Source organism: Pelecanus crispus, chromosome 7, assembly GCF_030463565.1.
Source record: "Pelecanus crispus isolate bPelCri1 chromosome 7, bPelCri1.pri, whole genome shotgun sequence".
In the NCBI taxonomy this organism is placed as follows: domain Eukaryota; kingdom Metazoa; phylum Chordata; class Aves; order Pelecaniformes; family Pelecanidae; genus Pelecanus; species Pelecanus crispus.
Window position 1 is genome coordinate 22883895 of NC_134649.1, and position 21503 is coordinate 22905397.

The 21503-nt window shown below is 58.2% G+C and overlaps 2 protein-coding genes across 2 annotated transcripts in view; one reads left to right on the plus strand and one right to left on the minus strand.

Moving 5' to 3' along the window:
- Positions 1–8579: 8579 nt before the first annotated feature.
- Positions 8580–12338, plus strand: CYP11A1 (cytochrome P450 family 11 subfamily A member 1). Its single transcript, XM_075714369.1, has 9 exons — positions 8580–8839; positions 9366–9521; positions 9745–9944; positions 10360–10563; positions 11085–11245; positions 11323–11489; positions 11634–11712; positions 11907–12098; positions 12216–12338. Exons 1-9 carry the CDS (start codon positions 8580–8582, stop codon positions 12336–12338), a joined length of 1542 nt encoding a protein of 513 aa, XP_075570484.1.
- A 300-nt stretch (positions 12339–12638) lies between these two features.
- The window catches only part of CCDC33 (coiled-coil domain containing 33), a 45877-nt gene continuing 37012 nt past the window's right edge, over positions 12639–21503 (minus strand). Inside the window, 11 exon segments of the mRNA XM_075714207.1 lie at positions 12639–12736; positions 12739–12864; positions 13250–13358; positions 13454–13537; positions 13771–13892; positions 14140–14212; positions 14416–14547; positions 14843–14931; positions 15045–15240; positions 16136–16295; positions 16617–16723. Of these exon segments, the coding sequence (XP_075570322.1) occupies positions 12639–12736; positions 12739–12864; positions 13250–13358; positions 13454–13537; positions 13771–13892; positions 14140–14212; positions 14416–14547; positions 14843–14931; positions 15045–15240; positions 16136–16295; positions 16617–16723 (1296 nt within the window).

A 21503-nucleotide genomic window follows, 5' to 3' on the forward strand; every position in this document is an offset into this window, starting at 1 on the left:
TTTTGGGGGGCTATTTCTGCCTCCAGCCTCGCTGGCAGCCTTGGAGGCTGCTCTGGGAGGAGGGTTTGCTGGGCAGGACAATAGACCCAAGGAATCCTGTACCTGCCTGAACTGGATGCAAGAGCTGATAACAAATCCCACAGCAGCTGCCTGCTTGCTCCATGCAAGCACCCGAGGTATGCACTGACTGTAGACTCATCAGAGATGCTGTCTCCAGCCACAGCAATCTCCCTGGGCAGCCTTTCCTGGTGGGATGGGGGGTACAGAGCAACCCCAGAACAAGCTGGCTGGAGCCTGGAATTGGGATGCCCCAACGACCACCCCTGGTTTCACGAGAGCTGGGATCCCAGGGAGGGAGAGGTGCTGCCACACCAGGGCAACATCTTCTGTCCTCCCTGTCCACCAGCCTGACCTCTCTCCCAATATTTTTCTAATCTTTTCTTATCTTAGGCTCAGCCTGTCCAGCACACACCGCCCTTCCCAGCCATGTCTGAGCTGCGGTCAGAGCTGGAGCCGGCAGGCGGCACTCCCACATGCTGTCACCCCGGAGCCAGCTCTCCCATGGGTGTCCTACCCATCCTGCCCATGAAGTCTGACGCAGCTGGTGTCACCACCTGCTTCCCCTGGGTCAGGCTGGCAAAGGGGAGCCATAAACCAAGCTCATGTTTGGATTGGGTACCCGAAACCATGCCGCCCACCTGGCTCGCTCCTGGCTGCCTTCACCCCTCCCTCCTCTTCATCCAGCCTGTTTTTCCTGTCTGTGTTGCGGCAACTCTGTTTGCAGGGGTTGTTTGCTGCCCTGCAGCTATTTCTCTCTTTTCCCTGAGGATCTCGGGATTTAACCAGCCTTGGCAGGTGTCTGTCTGTCTGCACATGGCTCTGGGCTCCTTTTGCCCGTGGTCCACGCTGGCCCCAGTGTGGGGATGTGGCGTGGGTGATGCTACGTCACCAACGCAGGTCAGGGCCGGTCGTGGCGAGCGATGCTAGTGGGAAATCCAGCCACTTACTAGAAATGAAATGACCCAGGAGATGTTGGAGGAAGTTAAACCCGGGATAAAACAGTGTGCCTTCCTCCCACATGGCCTCGCTCCTCCTCCCCACAGCTACGCACATGAAAGCTTTTCCCTTCCAGCCACGAAATTCCACCCTGAGGTCCTGAAGGGGTGATCGTGGCCAAAAGACACATCCCATCAGTGTCAAATACCCCATCCCAGCTCAATGGAGACCTCAAAAGTCAGGCATCAGCCCAGCAATTTTTAGGTCCGGGACTGCATGTAATAAATTAGTAAGAGGAGATTCAGTTTAATGGAGTAGGACAATAAAAACAAGCTAGAATTGCCCCTGTTTCAGAGTAAAGCTTCTCCTGGCTGGGTCCATCCTCCTGACGAGATGCTCTGGGTGTCCCTGGCAGCTCCTGCAGCATCATGCGCTCAGCCCTGAGTGCTTCAGAGATGCTGCCCGAAACATGCTGGGTTGTCCCCTTCTCTCTTCTCCCAGGGGAAACCCTCCAGCAAGAACTGCTTGATCATGGCTATGGCCTGTTTGCAGCTGAAAGTCTTCTCTTCTTCAACATAATATTATGAAAATGAGTTTTTCCCCCTCCCCTCCAGCCCAGAATTGAATCACAGGGGCTTTCTGGGCAGGATTTTTACTACTGAAATTTTCCCAACCACCTGCTCGTGGGCAGGAGCTGAAAGCTTGCAATGAATGGATTCACTCACACACAGAGCAGGGAAGACCCCAGGATTAAATCACTGCAGAAAAGAAAAGAAAAAAAAAAGAGGTTGTTAGAAAATACATGAAAAACACTGTCCTTCCTAAGGGACAAGTGTGATCGACGGGGAGCCGAGCAGCATCGGTCCATGTATGGATGTGGGCTGTATTTTTAAGGTAAGAAAGCAATGCAGTCAGCTCCATGCCCTTTTTCCAGCCACTGATTTCATGCCTTTACTGCTCCACTCTCCATCCCAGCGATATAGATATCTGAACTCCATCTGTCGCCAGCAGGCCTGGTGCCGTGTAAACCTCCCCATGATCAAAAAAACCCAGGATTCCACTGATGGCACCAGCCTCTGAGCCACATGTTAGTCAGGTGAGTTTTCCTGTTCCTTTCAGTATTCTTCCCTGCCACTGACAGGATTGAGGAAAACACTACCTGTGCTCCTGATCCTTCAACCGATCACCCCAGTGCCCTGAAGTCCCTTTTGATCGCTTTAGGACTTCTCTCTGCAACCTCATCACTGCCAACCTGCATAACCCACAGTGGGTAATAATCAGAGGGCTGTACCAGACCAGAAAGTTCCCTAGTAATGTCTCTAACCCGGGCCCCAGGGTGCCAGCAGACTTCGCTGTGGGATGGGTCTGGATGGCATATTGAGCCCTCTGTTCCCCACAGAATGGAATCGCCTACGACAATTACCCTCCTCTTTTTCTTAACAGAGGCAGTCATAATGCGTGGGGCTGACTGACTCGCCCTAGGCAACTCCCTGGATGGACCTTCACCTACATCCTCATTTGCCTGGCTCTCAAATTCCAGAGCCCCATATCTGTTGGGTAGGGGCAACTGGGAAGGTGAGGGAGGCTGGGAGGGGATTTGCCTGCCACCCTGAGCAGGGACCTGTTTCCATCCCCCCCACCCCGTCTCTTAGCTCCCCTCCTTCTGCTTGCTGCCAAAAAGATAGGGGATCCTCTGCTCCTTGTGGGGCCTCCCTCTGCTGCCTTGGCCTCAGGGATGATAGGGTGTGGCTCCACCAATCTATCTCCCTCTCACACTCCCTGATACTTCTCAACCTTTCCACCTCCTCTTTCAGCTCTGCCACCAGGCTCAACAGGCACGTGCAGGTCAACCAGGGGATCAGGCCCAGCCAGCATAGGTTCATGAAAGGCAGGTCCTGCTTGACCAGCCTGATCTCCTTCTATGACCTGGTAACCTGACTAGTGAATGAAGGAAAGGCTGTGGATGTCATCTACCTGGACTTTAGTAAAGCCTTTGACACCATCTCCCACAGCATTCTCCTAGGGAAGCTGGCAGCTCATGGCTTGGACGGGCGTACTCTTCACTGGGTAAAAAACTGGCTGGGTGGCTGAGCCCAGAGCATTGTGGTGAATGGAGTTAAATCCAGCTGGCAACCGGTCACAAGTGGTATTCCCCAGGGCTCAGTTTTAGGGCCAGCCTTGTTTAAGATCTTTATCAGCGATCTGGATGAGGGGATTGAGTGCGCCCTCAGTAAGTTTGCAGATGACACCAAACTGGGCAGGAGTGTCAATCTGCTCAAGAGTGGGAAGGCCCTGCAGAGGGATCTGGACAGGCTGGATCAATGGGCTGAGGCCAGCTGTATGAGGTTCAACAAGGCCAAGTGCTGGGTCCTGCACTTGGGTCACAACAACCCCATGCAACGCTACAGGCTTGGGGAAGAGTGGCTGGAAAGCTGCCTGGTGGAAAAGGACCTAGGGGTGCTGGTTGACAGCCAGCTGAACATGAGCCAGCAGTGTGCCCAGGTGGCCAAGAAGGCCAACAGCATCCTGGCTTGTATCAGGAATGGTGTAGCCAGCAGGACTAGGGAAGTGATTGTCCCCCTGTACTTGGCACTGGTGAGGCCACACCTGGAATACTGTGTCCAGTTTTGGGCCCCTCACTACAAGCAGGACATGGAGGTGCTGGAGCATGTCCAGAGAAGGGCAACGAAGCTGGTAAAGGGTCTGGAGCGCAAGTCTTATGAGGAGCGGCTGAAGGAAGTGGGGTTGTTTAGCCTGGAGAAGAGGAAGCTGAGGGGAGACCTCATTGCTCTCTACAACTACCTCAAAGGAAGTTGTAGCGAGGTGGGCGTTGGTCTCTTCTCCCAAGTAACAAGCGATAGGACGAGAGGAAATGGCCTCAATTTGCATCAGGGGAGGTTTAGATTGGATATTAGGAAAAAGTTATTCACAGAAAGAGTGGTCAAGCATTGGCACATCCTGCCCAGGTAGGTGGTGGAGTCACCATCCCTGGAAGTGTTCAAAAAATGGGTAGATGTGGCACTTTGGGACAAGGTTTAGTAGGCATGGTGGTGTTGGGTTGACGGTTGGACTGATGATCTTGGAGGTCCTTTCCATCCTTAGTGATTCCTAGTTTTACTTTTGTTAAAAAATAATCCATCCATGAAGCCAGGAAACATGAAATTAATTATTACTCTCCCCTTAATTGGTTTAGTGGTGGACTTGGTAATGTTAGGTTAATGGTTGGACTGGATGATCTTAAAGGTCTTTTCCAACCTAAACAATTCTGAGATTCTATGATTCTATGATATGATGCAGTCCCTTTATTGTCCCCCACAAAACAGATCTGCTTCCAGCATCACCCTAGCTGAAGTCAGCCCCATCCCAGCCAGTTTCCATTGGCTCAGGGGGGCAGAGGTGTCTGCAGCGGTGTAGAAAGGATGAGCCGCTCTTCCAAAACACCTTCCCTCTACTAAATCACTGCAGTGGCATTCCCAGCCCCAGGTACCTGAGGGATGAGGTCAAGGAGGGGGATTTTCCAGGGAGGTTGGGGTTTTGCTGGGGCTGGGGCTGGGGCTGGGGCTGCAGTGCTGGCTCAGTGAGGTTTCCTGCCGTGGAGCAGAAAGCCAGGGGGTTTCTCAGCAGCCTCTCAGAGGTGTGATTTACCAGGGGAAAGGTGTGAAGGGGCTGGGCAGTTAGTCACCCTGCTCGCTGGGGAGGTGATGCACACCAGGAAAGCCCCATGGGTGGAAAGTGAGAGTGTGATGCCCACGGATGTGACCTCTCAGTAGAAGGAAGCCCTGCTGGAGGGACCTTCCTTGTCCCCATTTGGGTGGCACGGGGCAGAATGACATGGGGGAGGGGAGAGACTCTCTGTTTCGGCTCATCCAAAAATAGTAGAGTATATGCCTGAGTCATGCAGGCTGCATGGGCAAGCTGCTGCCTGCGAAGGGGGGTGAAATGCTTCTTCCCTTCCACATGCCACCCGCTTCGTTCATCACGGATGAGGCCATCAGCAAAAGCGGTCGGACCCCCATCCCCATTGCGTTTTCTGCTGGCCAGGGAAAGAGTGACGCTGTGCATTTATGAGCACATCCCCAACTTGTTTCCTGTCCCCCTCCACTTTCCATCAGAGGCCACCCCTGCAACCACACGGGTTCCTGTGCCCACCGCAGCAGCTGCTTGTTTCCTGTGAGCAGCATGCTTGGGGACTGCCAGAGGGGGGACAAACCGTCGTGTTTCCTTCATGTTGCAGGGGTGGCAATGCTGCTGGGGAGTGCCCCGAAAATTTGGAGATCTCCCGTGGTGGAGGGGCATGGAGGGAGGAGGGCAGGGCCCCCACAGAGGATATGCGTGGGACCCCTTGGAGATGCAGGGGACAGGCAGGGGGTGATGGAGCCCATGAGCTGGTTCCCCACGCTTTGGGGAGGTGGTGGAAAGAGGGGGTGCAGAGGTGATACTGAATGTGATGGGTGGCTGTCCCCTCTTGGGGCTGGAGCTGGTGGCTGACGAGGCCACCTAGCCCCATGTGATGGCAGAGCTCAGACATGTGGCTGTGTGTCCCTCCGTGTCCCTTGGACTCACAACTGTGTTTTTACGAGCACCAAGGTGGCCAGCGTGCTCTGAACTGATCAGGTTCCCGCAGCCAGAAGGGAGGCAGCAGGTCCCTCTCAGGACAGTGACAGTGCAGGGGTGAAGGACAGTGGGGTGGCACTGTGCCACCACGTCCCTGGCATGTGGGGCTGCTCCAGGGCACACACTGAGCTGGTGGGTGCTCACCCAGGGTGGGCAGCTTCGTGCAGATGGAGGCAGCTGAGACAAGCAATGGGTGGCTGGGACAGGCAGGGACAGCCCCTGTGCCCTGGGAGGGGACAGGGACCATGGCTCAGGAGGGGAAAGGCCTGGTGCCCTGGGAGGGGACAGGGACCATGGCTCAGGAGGGGACAGACCCCCTGCACTGGGAGGGGACAGGGACCATGGCTCAGGAGGGGACAGACCTGGTGCCCTGCGAGGGGACAGGGACCATGGCTCAGGAGGGGACAGACCCCCTGCGCTGGGAGGGGACAGGGACCATGGCTCAGGAGGGGACAGGCCTGGTGCCCTGCGAGGGGACAGGGACCATGGCTCAGGAGGGGACAGACCCCCTGCGCTGGGAGGGGACAGGCCTGGTGCCCTGGGAGGGGACAGGGACCATGGCTCAGGAGGGGACAGACCTGGTGCCCTGCGAGGGGACAGGGACCATGGCTCAGGAGGGGACAGACCCCCTGCGCTGGGAGGGGACAGGGACCATGGCTCAGGAGGGGACAGACCCCCTGCACTGGGAGGGGACAGGGACCATGGCTCAGGAGGGGACAGACCTGGTGCCCTGCGAGGGGACAGGGACCATGGCTCAGGAGGGGACAGACCCCCTGCGCTGGGAGGGGACAGGGACCATGGCTCAGGAGGGGACAGGCCTGGTGCCCTGCGAGGGGACAGGGACCATGGCTCAGGAGGGGACAGACCCCCTGCGCTGGGAGGGGACAGGCCTGGTGCCCTGGGAGGGGACAGGGACCATGGCTCAGGAGGGGACAGACCTGGTGCCCTGCGAGGGGACAGGGACCATGGCTCAGGAGGGGACAGACCTGGTGCCCTGCGAGGGGACAGGGACCATGGCTCAGGAGGGGACAGACCCCCTGCGCTGGGAGGGGACAGGGACCATGGCTCAGGAGGGGACAGACCTGGTGCCCTGGGAGGGGACAGGGACCATGGCTCAGGAGGGGACAGACCTGGTGCCCTGGGAGGGGGCAGGGACCATGGCTCAGGAGGGGACAGGCCTGGTGCCCTGGGAGGGGACAGGGACCATGGCTCAGGAGGGGACAGACCCCCTGCGCTGGGAGGGGACAGGGACCATGGCTCAGGAGGGGACAGGCCTGGCGCCCTGGGAGGGGACAGGGACCATGGCTCAGGAGGGGACAGGCCTGGTGCCCTGGGAGGGGACAGGGACCATGGCTCAGGAGGGGACAGGCCTGGTGCCCTGGGAGGGGACAGGGACCATGGCTCAGGAGGGGACAGGCCTGGTGCCCTGGGAGGGGACAGGGACCATGGCTCAGGAGGGGACAGACCCCCTGCGCTGGGAGGGGACAGGGACCATGGCTCAGGAGGGGACAGACCCCCTGCGCTGGGAGGGGACAGGGACCATGGCTCAGGAGGGGACAGACCTGGTGCCCTGCGAGGGGACAGGGACCATGGCTCAGGAGGGGACAGGCCTGGTGCCCTGGGAGGGGACAGGGACCATGGCTCAGGAGGGGACAGGCCTGGTGCCCTGCGAGGGGGCAGGGACCACGGGGCAGGAGGGGGCAGAGCCGGTGCCTGGCAGGGGACAGCTACGCTTGCCGGGGAGGGAGGGGACAGGCCGGCGCTATCCCCGGCGCCGGCGGCAGCAGACGGGGCAGGCGCGCCCCCCGGTGCCCGCCGCGGTTCTGGCAGCCGCCGCGGAGCCCGGCTCAGCACCCTCGGCCACAGGCGTCCCCTGCTGCCTCCTTCCTGCTCCCAGTTCCCGGGGAAAATGAAAACCTGAGAAAAGTTTAAAACCAGAATAAGCCCAGCAGAGCCCTCCTTGAACTCCTCCTCCTCCTCCAGGCCTTCAAGGCCGTGGATGTTGTCCTCCACGGACCCCCAGGTCACCCCAAGGAAAGCCCAGGGACCCCCAGGGACCTGCCTGGAATCCTCCCCTGCCTCCAGGGACACCCCAGAGACACCCAGGGATCCTCGGGACCAACTCCAGGGACACCCCAAAGGGATGGCCCCAGAAAGGCCCAGGGACCCCTCCAGTGACCCCCTCCCCATTAATTCTCCCACACCCCATTAATAAGTGGTCATGAGTGGGTGTTACTGGGCCTGGGGACAAGGGGAGGTGTCTGCCACCACACTCAGGGGTAAGGGCCTTTGTCCCCAGCTCCGTGGGGGCCATGACACCCCAAAAAGCCTCTCCTTCCTGGGGGGGGGGAGGGGAGGAGGGGTGTTTGGGGTTCCTGCAGCAAATGGCAGCCAATGCTCTGGGACAGGAGAGCCTGGGAAGGGGGTGACCTGCCTCCCCTGGCACCCCCTGCCCTGGGGAGGGCGGAGGTGAGACACCCCCAGCAGTGGCCAGGCAGTCCCCAAGGCTGTCTCCTCCTGCAGCGACCCATCAGGCCTGAGCTTTATTAAGTCTAACTTGTGCTATTTTGCCCCCTAGATAATTTTTATCATTTATCTTGCAGACGAAACATTTCTCCCCTTGGCAGCTGGGTTTTCATTTTCAGCGCTTGCAACAGCACCTGCTTTTATTGGGGTGGCACGGGCCACCTGCCAGCATCACCCCTTATCACCCCATGCCTCTCTGATCTGTGCATCACTTGGCCAAGTCCCCTATGGCAAGGCTGGGAGAGGATGATGCTTGGCAAACCCACTTGCCTTCCCCAATGTCAGTCCGCCTTGGTGCCAGGGCAAAACGCCCTGCGCCTGTCCCCGTCCCTGGGGCGGCCGTGACTCATCGGGAGGCGGGCAAGAGCATCTCGCCTTGAGCGGCGGCCGAGGGGGGATAAGAGCGAGGCCACCCTCGCCTCCCTCTCCCGCCGCCCGCTCCCATGCTCGCTCGGGCTGCGCCCAAGCCAGGTGCCTTGCGGGGATGTCCCCCTGCCCTAACCGGGGGATGCTGCTGGATTCAGGGGGCTGCCACCCCATTGCATGCTCCCGCCGTCCCACCAACACCTCGACCCTTTAACCAGCTGCCCGGTGACTGGCGAGCTGGCTGGCTCAACCTCTACCGCTTCTGGCAGGAGGGCGGCTTGCACAACGTCCATCACATCATGGCTCGCAAGTTCCAGCAGTTCGGGCCCATTTACAGGTGAGGCAGCGTCTGGCCCCGGCACCCCCCACTCCCCGCCTCCAGTAGCCTTTCCAGTCTGGGATGCTGCTGCTATTCCCAGCCCTGCTCTGGAAGACAGGGGGTTAAATAGGTGGCTGAGCTGCCAGAGCAGCTCGTCTTGCTGTGTCCCAGCCAGGCTCAATGCCACGGTAAGGGGCAAGAGGGGAGACCAGCTTGTACCTTGTGGATGTGGGGTGTCAGGAGGAGGGGGCAGCAGGGCTTGGGAGGGGCTCTGCCCCCGTGGTGTCCGAAGGTCCGGAACTGACATCCCCAGGCAGAGGGGGATGGGGGGGGGGTGTCCAGGTTCAGCATCCCCCACTGTGCCTGCCTGAGCCTTGGGGGCCTGATCCTGGTGCTGAGCTGCTGCATCCCCTGGGATGGGACCTGCAGGCAGGATTTTGGGTGGTGTGAGGGGGAGGGTGGTTGATTTGGGGAGATGAGGGGCCATAGGGGGATGGAGGTGGGAGTCAGGGTACAGGGCTGACCCACCTCCATGCCCTGGCAGGGAGAAGCTGGGTGTCTACGAGAGTGTGAACATCATCAGCCCCCGGGACGCTGCCACGCTCTTCCAGGCGGAGGGGACACTGCCAGAGCGCTTCAGCGTGCCCCCCTGGGTGGCTTACCGTGACTACCGCAACAAGCCCTACGGCGTGCTCCTCAAGTGAGTCAGGGGGTTAGGAGGTTCCCCTCAAAATGGGGTTCCCAGGTCCTGGGGTCCAGGTCCCAGGCCTGGGCAATAGCCCAGGCACACAGGGTGGTGAGAAGCTGGAGCTTCAGAAGGGTGATGGTGATGCTGGCTGGCCCTGTGCTTTGGGGGGTGGCATCCTGTGGGGGAGGGTGGATGGGGAGGGTGCCTCTGACCCCCCTATTTTGGTGTCCTGCAGGACGGGAGAGGCCTGGCGCTCAGACCGCCTGATGCTGAACAAGGAGGTGCTGTCACCACAGGTGGTGGAGGGTTTTGTGCCTCTGCTGAGTGATGTGGGCGAGGACTTCATCCGGCGGGCACGAGCCCAGGTGGCGAAGAGCGGCCGGGAGCACTGGACGGCTGACTTCACCCATGAGCTCTTCCGCTTTGCCCTGGAGTGTGAGTGTCAGGGGCATGAGTCTCTGCAAGACATGTTCCCCCCAGGAAACACCTCTTTGCAGGGTGCCCGAGATGGGCAACGTGCTACATTTCCCCCAGCTTCACCCATCGGCAAACAAGCTTGAGGGGAGAACCCTCAAAGCTGTAGGGTCTAGAGGGATGTCCTCTCTCCAGACAAGTAGAGAACAACTCAACACTGTTGATAAAACACTGTTTTATCATTTACCAGTCATCAACTGGTAGCTAACCCTACCCAACAAGGGATGCCTCCACGGCCCCATGATGCTTGGAGCGAGGGGGAGGCCAAGCCATGTCCCCGTAGCCATGGAAAGGCTGAAGTTGGTCATGGGATGGTGGAGGGGATGGGGACAGGGTCCCCTCTGTCCAGGTCCCCTCATGGGTGCTGTGGTCGCAGCTGTGTGCCATGTGCTGTACGGGGAGCGGCTGGGGCTGCTGCAGGACTTCGTGGACCCTGAGGCGCAGCGCTTCATCGACGCCGTGACCCTGATGTTCCACACCACCTCGCCCATGCTCTACCTGCCACCTGCCCTCCTCCGCCACCTCAATGCCAAGATGTGGCGGGACCATGTCTGGGCCTGGGATGCCATCTTCACCCAGGGTGAGCGCTCCTTCTGCCCGCATCTCTTTGTGTCTCCCAAGGCCCCTTTGAGGCCTTGACTTCATAGTGCAGCTTCATCTCACCAGCACGGAGACCTTCTCCTGGGTGCAGCCACCCAGCACAGGGCCACCAAGGCCAGAAAGGCTTTCCACATCTGGAGCTTGTGGGAATGAGCAGTGGGGAACCATCCAGGAGCAATGAAGGGCAAATGATGGGCATCACATTTAGGGGAGCAGCTCTCCCAGAGGTGCTTGTGGCATCAGAGAGCTTTTGGCATCTGGGACAACCCTCCTGCAGGCTGTCCCCACCCTGGGGTACCCTCACCCCCCACCCTCTGTGCCCACCCAGCCACTGCTGGGTGCCACAGCAGGGACCTCAGTCCCAGGCTGCTGCAAGGACAGCTGTGATAGAAAAGCCACTGGCATGGAGCAGTGATGTCCTAAGGTGGCACATCTGGTGCCTTCCTCCTCCACCATTGTCCTGGGGGAGAAAGGCCACGTGGCGTCTCCGTGTCTCCTCAGCGGACAAATGCATTCAAAATGTCTACCGGGACCTGCGGCTGCAACGCAAGAGCACCAAGGAGTACATGGGCATCCTCTGCAGCCTCATCATGCAGGAGAAGCTGCCCTTGGATGACATCAAGGCCAGCATCACCGAAATGATGGCTGGTGGGGTGGACACAGTAAGGAGCAGGCAGTGTTGTTGGGCAGGGAGAAGGTATTGGCTGGTGTTGAGCCTTGCTCTCCTGTCCTGCTCCAGACCTCCATGACGCTGCAGTGGGCCATGTTTGAGTTGGCACGATCCCCAGGGGTCCAGGAGCAGCTGCGGGCAGAGGTCCTGGCCGCCAAACGGGAAGCAGCAGGGGACAGGGTGAAGATGCTGAAAACCATCCGGTTACTCAAAGCCACCATCAAGGAGACGCTCCGGTGAGGAGGAGCCCCCACTGAAAAATGCCCCCAGCCCCTTCCCTCCCCAAATCTCTGGCACTGCTGGGACATCATGCACCGAGGTGGGATGTGGGTGGGCCAGGCTGTCCCCAAAATCAGGTGCATGGGACCTGTCCCCCCCAGGCTGCACCCTGTGGCAGTGACCCTGCAGAGGTACACCATGCAAGAGGTCATCCTCCAGGACTACCGCATCCCCCCCAAGGTGAGCACGGCCACTGGGTCCCTCCTCACCCTGACCTGTTTTGCATGGGGCTCTGGGTGGAAGTGGGACCCTGGAGCATGGGTGGGTGACGTGGGGGGAGAAGCTGTGGGGCTCATCTGGGGCTGGATCCCAGCCCTGAACCCCCTTCCTGCACTCTGAGAGCCCAGACCCACAGGGCTGATCCTTCCCTGCAGACGCTGGTGCAGGTCGGTCTCTACGCCATGGGCCGGGATGCCGAGGTCTTCCCCAAGCCGGAGCAGTTCAGCCCTCAACGCTGGCTGGCAGCCGGCCCCAAGCACTTCAAGGGGCTGGGTTTTGGTTTTGGACCCCGCCAGTGCCTGGGGCGCCGGATCGCTGAGCTGGAGATGCAGCTCTTCCTCATGCATGTGAGCATCCTGCTGCTGGGGACACTGGGGACTCGGCACTGGAAGGGGCTGGGCAGGGGGCACCTGGGTGTTGGTGCCTCCAGTGTTTTCCATCCTCTCTTTTCTCCTTCATCCCAGATCCTGGAGAACTTCAAGATCGAAACCATGAGAGCAGTGGAAGTTGGGACCAAGTTTGATCTCATCCTGATCCCGGATAAACCCATCTATCTGACCTTACGGCCACTTGAGTCCCAGGCATGAGGAGCCCGATCCTGGGTGGCACCCAGCCAGTCCTGGCTTGGGGGATATCCCCAATAGCCCAGCAGGTGCTTTTGGCTCCTTACAGCCAGACTCCAGCACAGGGATGTGATTTGGGGGATGGCTGGGACGCTTTCATGGCCACAGCCTTGGCTTGGCGCATCCCTGCCTTCGCTCCAGCCCGCTCAAGGCTGCGCTTACGCCACGGGGGAGATAAACCAGAGCAACCTCAGCCCTGCTCCTGCCCCTGTAACCCCCAAGGGAGCGTGGGGTGGGTGGGTGTTGCTGCACCCCTCTGACTGCTCAGGGTTCCCCAGAGACGACATCAGGGACCACAGCCATGCTCCCTCGACACCCTCTAATATTTTGCTTTGCCTTGAATTTGCTCTGTAATTTCATCATGTGAAAAAGCACCAGCTCCTTTTTGCCAGCGTTAATTTTCTCCGTCTCTCTCGCTGGGCACGGGCTAGTGCAGGGGGGCCAGGGGCTGGGGTCTTCTCAAGGGGGCCGTGGGGATTGCCGGCAGGTTCTGGTGGGGAACAGGAAAAGGTCTCAGGCAGCTGTAAATCAATCCCCTCTCCCCACTCCCCGGGGGGGCATTGGCTGTGGATGAGAGGGCTGTGATAAGGGGGTTTGGGGTTGGTGGTGGGGGGTATCCTGGGATGCTGGGGGGATCCTGCAGCCTTAGGGACCACCCTCCCACCTCCCTCCTGCTCAGGGTCCTACAGGGAAATGGAGGTAAATCCTCCCTGATGTGGGGGTGAGCATGGAGACTCCCTGCTACCCACCCCCTCCCCAGCTGCCTGGGTGAAGAGGGGCAGCTCTGAGCCCCCTTACATCCCGCTGCAAACGCCAGCCCCCAGCCCCCATGCAGGGTGGCCCTGGTCCCCCCGGGTGCTCACCAAGGTAGGGGCTGGGGGGAAACCGTGCTCCTGCTCCAGCAGATGAGTGCTGAGCTCCTGCTTCTCCTGTCCCCACCTCCTCGCTGCCTCCTCCAGCTGGGACAGACCCAAACCAGGCTGGCTCTCTCCAAAGCTGGGGGGAAGAGGTGCCCCCCATCCCGGACCGACAGCCCAAGCCCCCTGCCATCAAGTGGGGTACGGGAGGGCAATGCCCACCTGCCTCTCCAGCACCCGCCTGCGGGCTTGTGCCTCCTCCAGCCTGGCCAGCAGGGACAGCTTCTCCATGCCCCCAAAAACACTCTGTGGGACACGAGATGAGCAGGAGTGGGGAAAGGCAATGCTGGATTACCCCCCCGCTTCCCACCACCTGCTCACGGGGTGAGCAAGCCACAGCGGTGGCTATTGCCCCATGGAGCTGGAGATGCCACCTGGGTGATGCCCCCAGCATGCCTCGTCACCCTCTGGCATTGCTTTCTGGGGGTGCCACAGCTCTTCCCCCCATCCCAGCCCTGTTCCCTCTTCCCCAGTCTCACCGGCAAGGCTGGGGGCCGCTGGGCGACGGCGGGTGAGGGGTGGGGGGGCCTCGCCAGCTCCTCCTGTAGCCTGTGGTTCTCAGCCAGCAGCACGGTGTACACCTCCCCAGAGAGGGCTTCACCTGTGGGATGGGGTGGGGAGGGCCACTGGGACATGTCCTACACCCATCCTGTGCAGAGATGGGGGCTAGGAGCAAGCCCTCACCTCCCCCACAGCCAGGGATGGGTGCTGGAGGACTCAGGACCAACTCTGATCCGCCACCACAAACCATCTCGCAGTGCGAACCATCAGAAGGGGATGGCCAGCATTGGAGCCTGGCAGCTGTATATGGGACCCCCTCAAGGGTTCCTGTCCCCATTTGCACCCACCTGCTGGCTTCTCAGTGCTCCTGCCCTCCCCGGCAAGCTTCTCCTGCAGCATCCACTCCATCACCTCAATCACCTGTGGGAGAGAGCAGAGCCGTCCCCATGTCACCAGAGCATGGGGACAGCTCAATGCAAGGCTGTGGTGACAATTGCATCCCCTCTGGCACCAGGTAGTGCTCATGGAGGGGTGGAACAGGCCAAAGGGTCCCATCTTTGCCAAAGAGCCTTGTGCCCTTTAACCTGCCCTTCTCACCCCAACCTCGTGCCCCCACAACTCACCTTCTCCTGCTGCCGCACTGTCTCCTCCAAGACCTTCATCTTGGCCACCTTCTCCTGGCACCTCCTCAGCATGGCTTGCTGCTGCCAGTGGGCTTGCTGGAGCAGCACCAGTTCCTTCTCCCGATCATTTTTCTGGCAGGGAAAAAAGGGAAAGCCCCCGAAAGAGGAAGGCTTTTCCTTCAAAAAGCTTTTCTTTTGAAAGGCTTTTCTTTCGAAAGAAGAAAAAAGGGAAAAAGGCCCCTTGCCAAGCCTCAAGCCTCGGGGCATCAATTGTAGGGCTGGGAGAGTCTCGTGGTGGGGATCCTGGTGCTCTCAGGCACTTGCTTTGCTATGGGGGTGCCTTGATGGTCTCCTTGCTGCCCCCCTTCTCCTCCTCCCCCACCCCCTCCCTCGGGCAGCCCCTGCCCGCTCCTGTCGGCATCCATACCCGGATCAGTTCATTCTGCAGCTGCTGGACACGGTCCTTCAGCCTCCTCATCTCTGCCATGCTGGCCACCAGCTTGCGCTTGAAGGTGGCTGCAAGGGCCCATGCCACATCCTCAGCACCCGGCCAGGGGACAGTGTGGTCGTCTCTGCTGCACAAGGGAGAGGGGTGCCCTAATTTCCCCCCCTCATTCCCCATCACGCACCAAGCCTGTCCAGCAGCTCCTCCCGGGTCATGACATCCAGGTCCATGTTGGTAAGCAGAGCATGGCCCAGCTCCTCCCGTGAGGCCAGGCTGCACCGCAGGTGCCTGTTCTCCACCTCCAGGCTGGTGATGTGCTGGCGCAAGGACAGGAGGTCCCCCGCCATCTGCTTCAGCGCCAGGCGGTAGCTGCTCACTTCCTGCAAGCCCAGAGCAGAGCTGCTGGCACCCTGCTGCCAGCCAGGGCTTTCCCCAGTACCGAGAGCTCAGCTGAGGGATATTTGGCTTGAGGGTTAGACCCACCATGGAGGAGCTAAGAAACATCCAGGTTTTCCCCTCCTCTTGCAACCTCCATCCTTCTCTTCCCCATCCATCCATCCATCCATCCATCCATCCATCCATCCATCCATCCATCCTTTTCTTCTCTAGCCATCCATCCTTCTCCCCTGTCCCTCCAAAGCTTCTTCTCTCCACCTGCCCACCTCTCCCTCCATCCCACATTTCCCTATCTCTTCCTACCACCCCCTTGGTGGAAAAACAACTCTCCCAAGGACGTGGTGTGGAGCAGTGTCAGAGCTGGGGGTCAACCTCAAGCTCTGAGCTTTACAGGGCTTTGCAAGTCTTTTAGAAGAAGGGAGGTGGTGAAGAATAACAGAGGGATGAATGTTTTATACAGATGAGCCTGAAGGTTTTTTAGCATCCATGCGGCTGGGGAATATCTTGCCAGCTGATGCTGGGGGGAAATAATTCCCCAAGGGTCTGCATCTTCTCAGGCTGACCCTCTGGAATCCCTCCCTGCCACACTGGGCTGGAGAAAGGATCCTGGCAGCGGGGACCTTGGCCGGGGGAGCCACGTGCCTCCAGCTCCCCTGGCCCCCGCTCCCAGCCTTGGGAACGGCCTTGGCGGGAGGAGCCAGGGCATGGGGAGGGGGTGCAGCAGCATCACCAGCCTTGGGGAAGGGGGGGAAGGGGGGAGCAGGTGCTGCCAGAGGCTCGGCTCTTTCCTCCCCATCTGCCTGAGCGCTATTTCATCCGGGACTTGGTTCATGCCCAAGACAAACGCAAGGGCTGCCACCCCCCCAGACCTTCACTCACCGGAAGCGTAGAGCCAACAGCAGCCTGGCTTCGGTTCCCATGGGAGCCAGGACCCACCTCAGGGACACTGCTGTCTGCCCCAGTGCCCAGATTGCCCCCTGCTCCTCCAGCCTCCCTGGCACTCACCAGCTCCTGGTGGTCCCTGAGGATCTCCTGGGAACTATGGAGCAGAGAGTGGGGGGGCACCCTTGGCCAGCTGCTCCTGCTGGAGTGAAACACTGGCAAAGCTTTGGCTGGGGAACCCTCCGTAGAAGGCAGGAGCCTATTTGGGGTGCTAGGGGACAAGGCAGGTACTGGTGGGGATGGGGGTGCACAGAGGGTGGGGGCCTGGAGGAGTTGAGAAGGAAGATTGGTAGTGATGGGGCAGGAGGAGAAGCTGCTGGGGAAAACATGGGGAGAATGGAGGAAGGAGGAAACCACCCCAAGGGGGATGAGAAGAAGGAGCCAAGAGGGGGCTGCAAAACTGACATGGCCACCTTACCTCTGCTCCTCTGACGGTGCTCCTGTCCCATGTGGGAACAGATGCTTTCCGGGAAGGATGCTAGCCATGGCATCAGCCGCTGGGAGGGACACTTCGTCTTGGTGGAGCTGGCAGGAGACATCAGAGCAGTGGGTGAGGATGAGGATCAGGCTTGGGAAAGCCCTCTGAGAGGAGCTGCAAGCTCCTCCAGCCCCTTGCCTGCAGCTGGGAGCAGTTCTCCTGGCTTTCACCTGAAGCAAACCACCTTCGCCATTGTTACTTTGGGGTCAGGATCCAGCTTTGCCCCAAAAACCTCTGGCATTTCTGGCTGCAATGCTTTAAGTATCCCCCTTTGGGGCTTGGATGCAACATGGTGTGGCCACAGGTCTGGAAGGACCTTCTCCTGAGGATAGGGACACTTAGAAATACCTGGCTTTGAGCATCATCTCATGGCTGGACCATTGAGCCATGCACCCTTGGGAGGAAATTTGGCTATGACTGAAAGCAACTCTAGTCGGGTGCTGTCCCTGTAACAGGGACCTCTGGGTCCTCAGCTCCCATTGGTGACACCAGCGACACCTCCATCCCCACCCACTGCCCCCCAGCACTCACAGTGGAGGAGAATGGTCTGTAGTACAGTATCATTCCTGCTCCTGGGGTGTCCCGATCCCGCCGGCACCCTGCTCCCGGCAGCCAGCCTTGCCTGCTGGTGGGTTGCTAGGCTCTGCCTGCCCCAAACAAACTCCCCAGCAGCTCAGCCACCCCCAGGCAAACTTCCAGTCCCCGTGCCGCCACCGGATCTGCCGTCAGGCTGGTGGACTTACCACAATGCCAGGGTGTTGCAACATGAGGAAAATCTGGTTTTCCCAGGCCCTTTCTGCTGGCAAAGGGATTTACGTGGCATGGGGGCTCCTGGCGGCCTGGCATGCAGGCAGCTGTTGCTACAACACAACCTTCCTCTTAGAAACTCCTCCCTGCAGCAGCTCAGTGCCTGAAATCGCCCTGCTGCACCCTGATGGGTGCATCCCAGGTGCAGGCAGGTGCAGGCAGCTGGCTCTGCTGCTCCTTGTCCTGGTCACCCACATCTCTTCCCCTTTAGCATCCCTCCAACCATCGCATGTCCCATTGGCACCCTATGGCCGCTTCCAAAGCCATCGGGGGCAGCAGGCAGCACCTGCCCCCAGTACTGCCAACCTGCAAGCACTCCCTTTGAGACACCAGCCTCCTGTTGCACCCAGCCCTCCCTCCCCATCCCCATCCCAGTTTTGACCACCATTGCTTTATCTCCTGCTCCCAGCAACGCAGACAGAAGGAGGTGACTCGGTGGCTGGGTGGCTCTGGCAGTGACAGCACCTCATTTCCATGCCTTGGATGTGGGCATGGATAAGCTCTGCCCTCCCAGCATGCTCCTCTGATGTTTCAAGTGCTCAATTAACTTCTGAGGACCCACGGCTTGGAGATGCTGGGTGGCATTGGGCTTCAGCTCTGCCTTCGTGTTTGGCCTGATCCCGAGCAGAGAATAATTCACTGAATAATTCACTGGTCAAACCCCACTTTCATCCCAAGACTGAATTTATAGCATTTTAAGGCAAGGGGTGCTCTGCCCCAACAGGTCCCTTAGTCCTGCCCCCCTTTCAGAGTACCCACAGAGGCTCTTATGCCTCCCACCCTCTGCGGCATCCCACATCACCTCTCCTTTGGTGTTTGTTAAGAAACAAAGAGGCTGGTGTAAGTTGATGGAGCCCCTTGCTACCTCGTCCCATGCCATCAATTTTTCATCAAAGAGCTGGTGGGAAGCGCACAATTATCTGCTCCATCAATAATGCACGGGACTGTACTTGGCTTGCCCGGGCTGTGCAGCTGCTTTCCCTGCCTGCACTGGAAGTTGCTGGCTTGAACCATGGCTTTTCTAGTCTCAGACAACAACACCTGCAGAGGCTGGAAAACCATCCCCAGCCTTTAGTCCCAGCCTAACGTTGCTCTGACACCCACCGTCCAGTATTTCTGCCTGCGCTTGTCCCAGCATCACCCTGGTGCTGCCTCTGGGGTTGGGGGCAGAGTTAAGGCTATCTGAACACATTTTCCCCTACACCTCCTATCTCAAATCCACCCAGAGATAGCTGTGTCTCTTCTTCCCGCAGGGGTCTGGGATGAAAGTCTGGGAATCCACATCTGAAATGATGGAAGCTTTGAAACTCCTGGCAATCGCTATTTATTTTTAATTTTTTTCCCCCCATCATTTCCAAGCCTCTGAAGCTTCCCCTGCCTTTAGAACCTTTCATCTGCCCTGACGAGCCACCCCCTTCTTCCTGTATTTGCTTAGGCCAAGTTTTTTTTTTATTTACTTAACAAATTGCTCCAAGATGCTTTGATGTATCCGGTTAGCTTTGACTGCTGGAATCAATTCATCTCCAGACAGAGCAGCATGGAGCAAAGCAAGGCAGGGCGGGGGGGTAGCAATAAGCCTCCATGGGAGGCAGGAAGGTCCAAAAGCGGCCAAAAATAGGGAGTGCCTGAGGATTCTGCATCCATGTGGCTTGGCCTGACCCCATCCCTGGCTGGGGAGGGGACAGCAATGAGGCCCGGAGAGAGGCTGAGGACGGGCCAACTCATTTCACTTGTGAGCACAGAGGCATTTGGGTTCCTGGCAGTGCACCAGCCCCTTCTGCAACACAATCTCCCTCCAGCCCAACAAATAAAGCGTCCCTAGATTAGTGTTAAGCCCAATTCCTTAATTGTTATGAAGATGGGATAAGCTCAGATTTACATATCTGAGAAAAAAATTGCTGCAGCAGCTTAAGAAGATCAGAGGGAAAAAAATCCCATTTTTCCTTCTTTTCTGTAACAAAAGCTCATGAAACCATCAGGAGATAATGACGTCTTCATTTGCTTTGCCCAATGCCCCCATCAACCTTACCTTTCCTCTTGGGACATGGGTACCAGCTTGGGCTGGGGGGGTTGTCAGGTCCCCAATGCCCCCCGCCCCTCCTTGGGGACACACTGGTACCCAAACCCATTCTCAGGACAACATCTGGGTGGGCAGATTGGTGGGTCAACTGCAGTTTTTTTCCCTTCTACTTCCAAAATCAAAGCATTTCCCTGGGAACCCCAACCCCCAGGAGATTTGCAGGTCCCCCAAGGGAAATACAGAGATTTTTAGCCCAGCCGCTCCCTGCACACCTTGGCAGGATGCACCAGCCGGTGAAAGGCAGCAAATAAGTGGGGTTTTATCTGATTAAACCAAAGCTGAACTCCCTTCCCATGTGTCGGGGCTGGGGGGGGAAAACCATGCTGGGGGGGGTATATTAGCCAAAGCATTACAATTCAATTTAAGAGTTAATTGGATTGCATTGAAAAGCGCTTAATCTGAGACGAGTTTGATTTAATAGAGACACCACATCCTCTGCTCCCTTCCCAGCCAGGGCGATGATTTTAGGGGTGGTGATTACTATCGCTATCCTGCTCCGGGCCCAGCTGCCGGCTGCTGATATCGTGTTGTACAAGGAAATAAAAGCCTCTGGATTACACTGGGTCACTCAGGGAGGCAAGATGCTCGGTGTAGAAACGACTGCTCCTTGAGCTCCCACCCGCCTGCCTGCTTCTTCAAGATAAGGCTCAAGGAAGCAGTCGTGCCACCAGCAGGGACTGTGATTCCTCTGTGAGTCGCTGCTGGTTTACTTTGCTCAAAGAAAAAGAAAGAAAAAAGAAAAAAGAAAAAAAAGAAAATCGGCAGCTAGGAAGAGGTGGGATGACTTTTGAGAGCAAACTCTGTCTGAGTCAGCTCCTGGCTCCTAAAAAACAAATTTTCCCCCATCCCATTGCACGGGGCTGCTTTTGGGAGAGATGGGAACACCCAGAGTGATATCCCCAAATGATGTCCTGCTGCTTATGGTGACCAGGGGTAAAGGGAGGAGGGAGAGGTCAGCAGAGCCTCCCAGGATGGGTCTCTCCTCCCAGCATGGGTCAGAGCATCCCCCAGTGCTGCTGCTCACCCATGACCACACACTGGGCCCAGACCTAAAAAAGCCCCCTCCTGAGATCAAAAAATTAGGGAAACAGGTTATGACTGTTACCCTGGGTTCCCGCTGGGTCTTTGTGGTTTTTATTCCTCCTAGGAAAACATCCTCATCTGTTCTTAAGATAAACACATTTCCAGAAACTGGGGATGTGAAGAAGTGGAGAAATATCACGAAAAAACCCAGTACCAGTGAGAGACTTGGCAGCACTTGGCAGCTCCCTGAAGAGTCTGTTTTCTGAGCATACCTTTTAGAATCTGTGCATGGGACCCAAGTTAAATACTCCCCTTAGCCCCACACTTTTTAAATACCCTCAAAGCATTTGTATCCCCTGGGCTTTGAAAAATAAGCGGCTGCAGAGGAATAAAACCCAAGCATCCCCATCACCCTTGGTGACAGGCACTGCCGTGACTTGCCCTTGGCCTGGTTGGCTGTTTATTGCCGGTGCTGTGGCCATCCATTTTCATGTTTACTTATGTATTGACTCAATTTGCTGATAATACGCCCCTAGCATTTCAGCAGCAAGCATAAATCCATCAACACCCCAAGCCACCACGCTGAATGCACCCAGTGCTGTGCAGCACCCGCTGCCCTGAGCGCCCACCACCCTGAGCATCTCTCCCCAGCCATTGGGCCCCATCCTTCATTAATTAGCACTGGGAAAGGCTGAGCAGTCCCTAAACAAGGATGGGTGGGCCCTTCTGTGCTATGTTCACTGAGGGTTTAGTAGTGCTGCGGGACTGGGTTGGAGCAGGATGCACAAGGGTGCAGAGACACCAACACACGCACCCCCAAAAAGACAAAAAAAGGGTATTTTGGAGCCAGTTGTTTCTTTTTCCCCTTCTCTGGCTCACTGCTGGGGTCCCTGGTCCATACCCCCTGCAACCACACC

Excerpts from the sequence above, each read along its gene's own strand:
- CYP11A1 (XM_075714369.1), top strand. The coding sequence starts at position 8,580 with ATGCTCGCTCGGGCTGCGCCCAAGCCAGGTGCCTTGCGGGGATGTCCC. Across the intron at positions 11,246-11,322 it reads TGGCTGGTGGGGTGGACACA|ACCTCCATGACGCTGCAGTG; the intron begins GTAAGGAGCAGG and ends GTCCTGCTCCAG. Across the intron at positions 11,490-11,633 it reads ACCATCAAGGAGACGCTCCG|GCTGCACCCTGTGGCAGTGA; the intron begins GTGAGGAGGAGC and ends TGTCCCCCCCAG.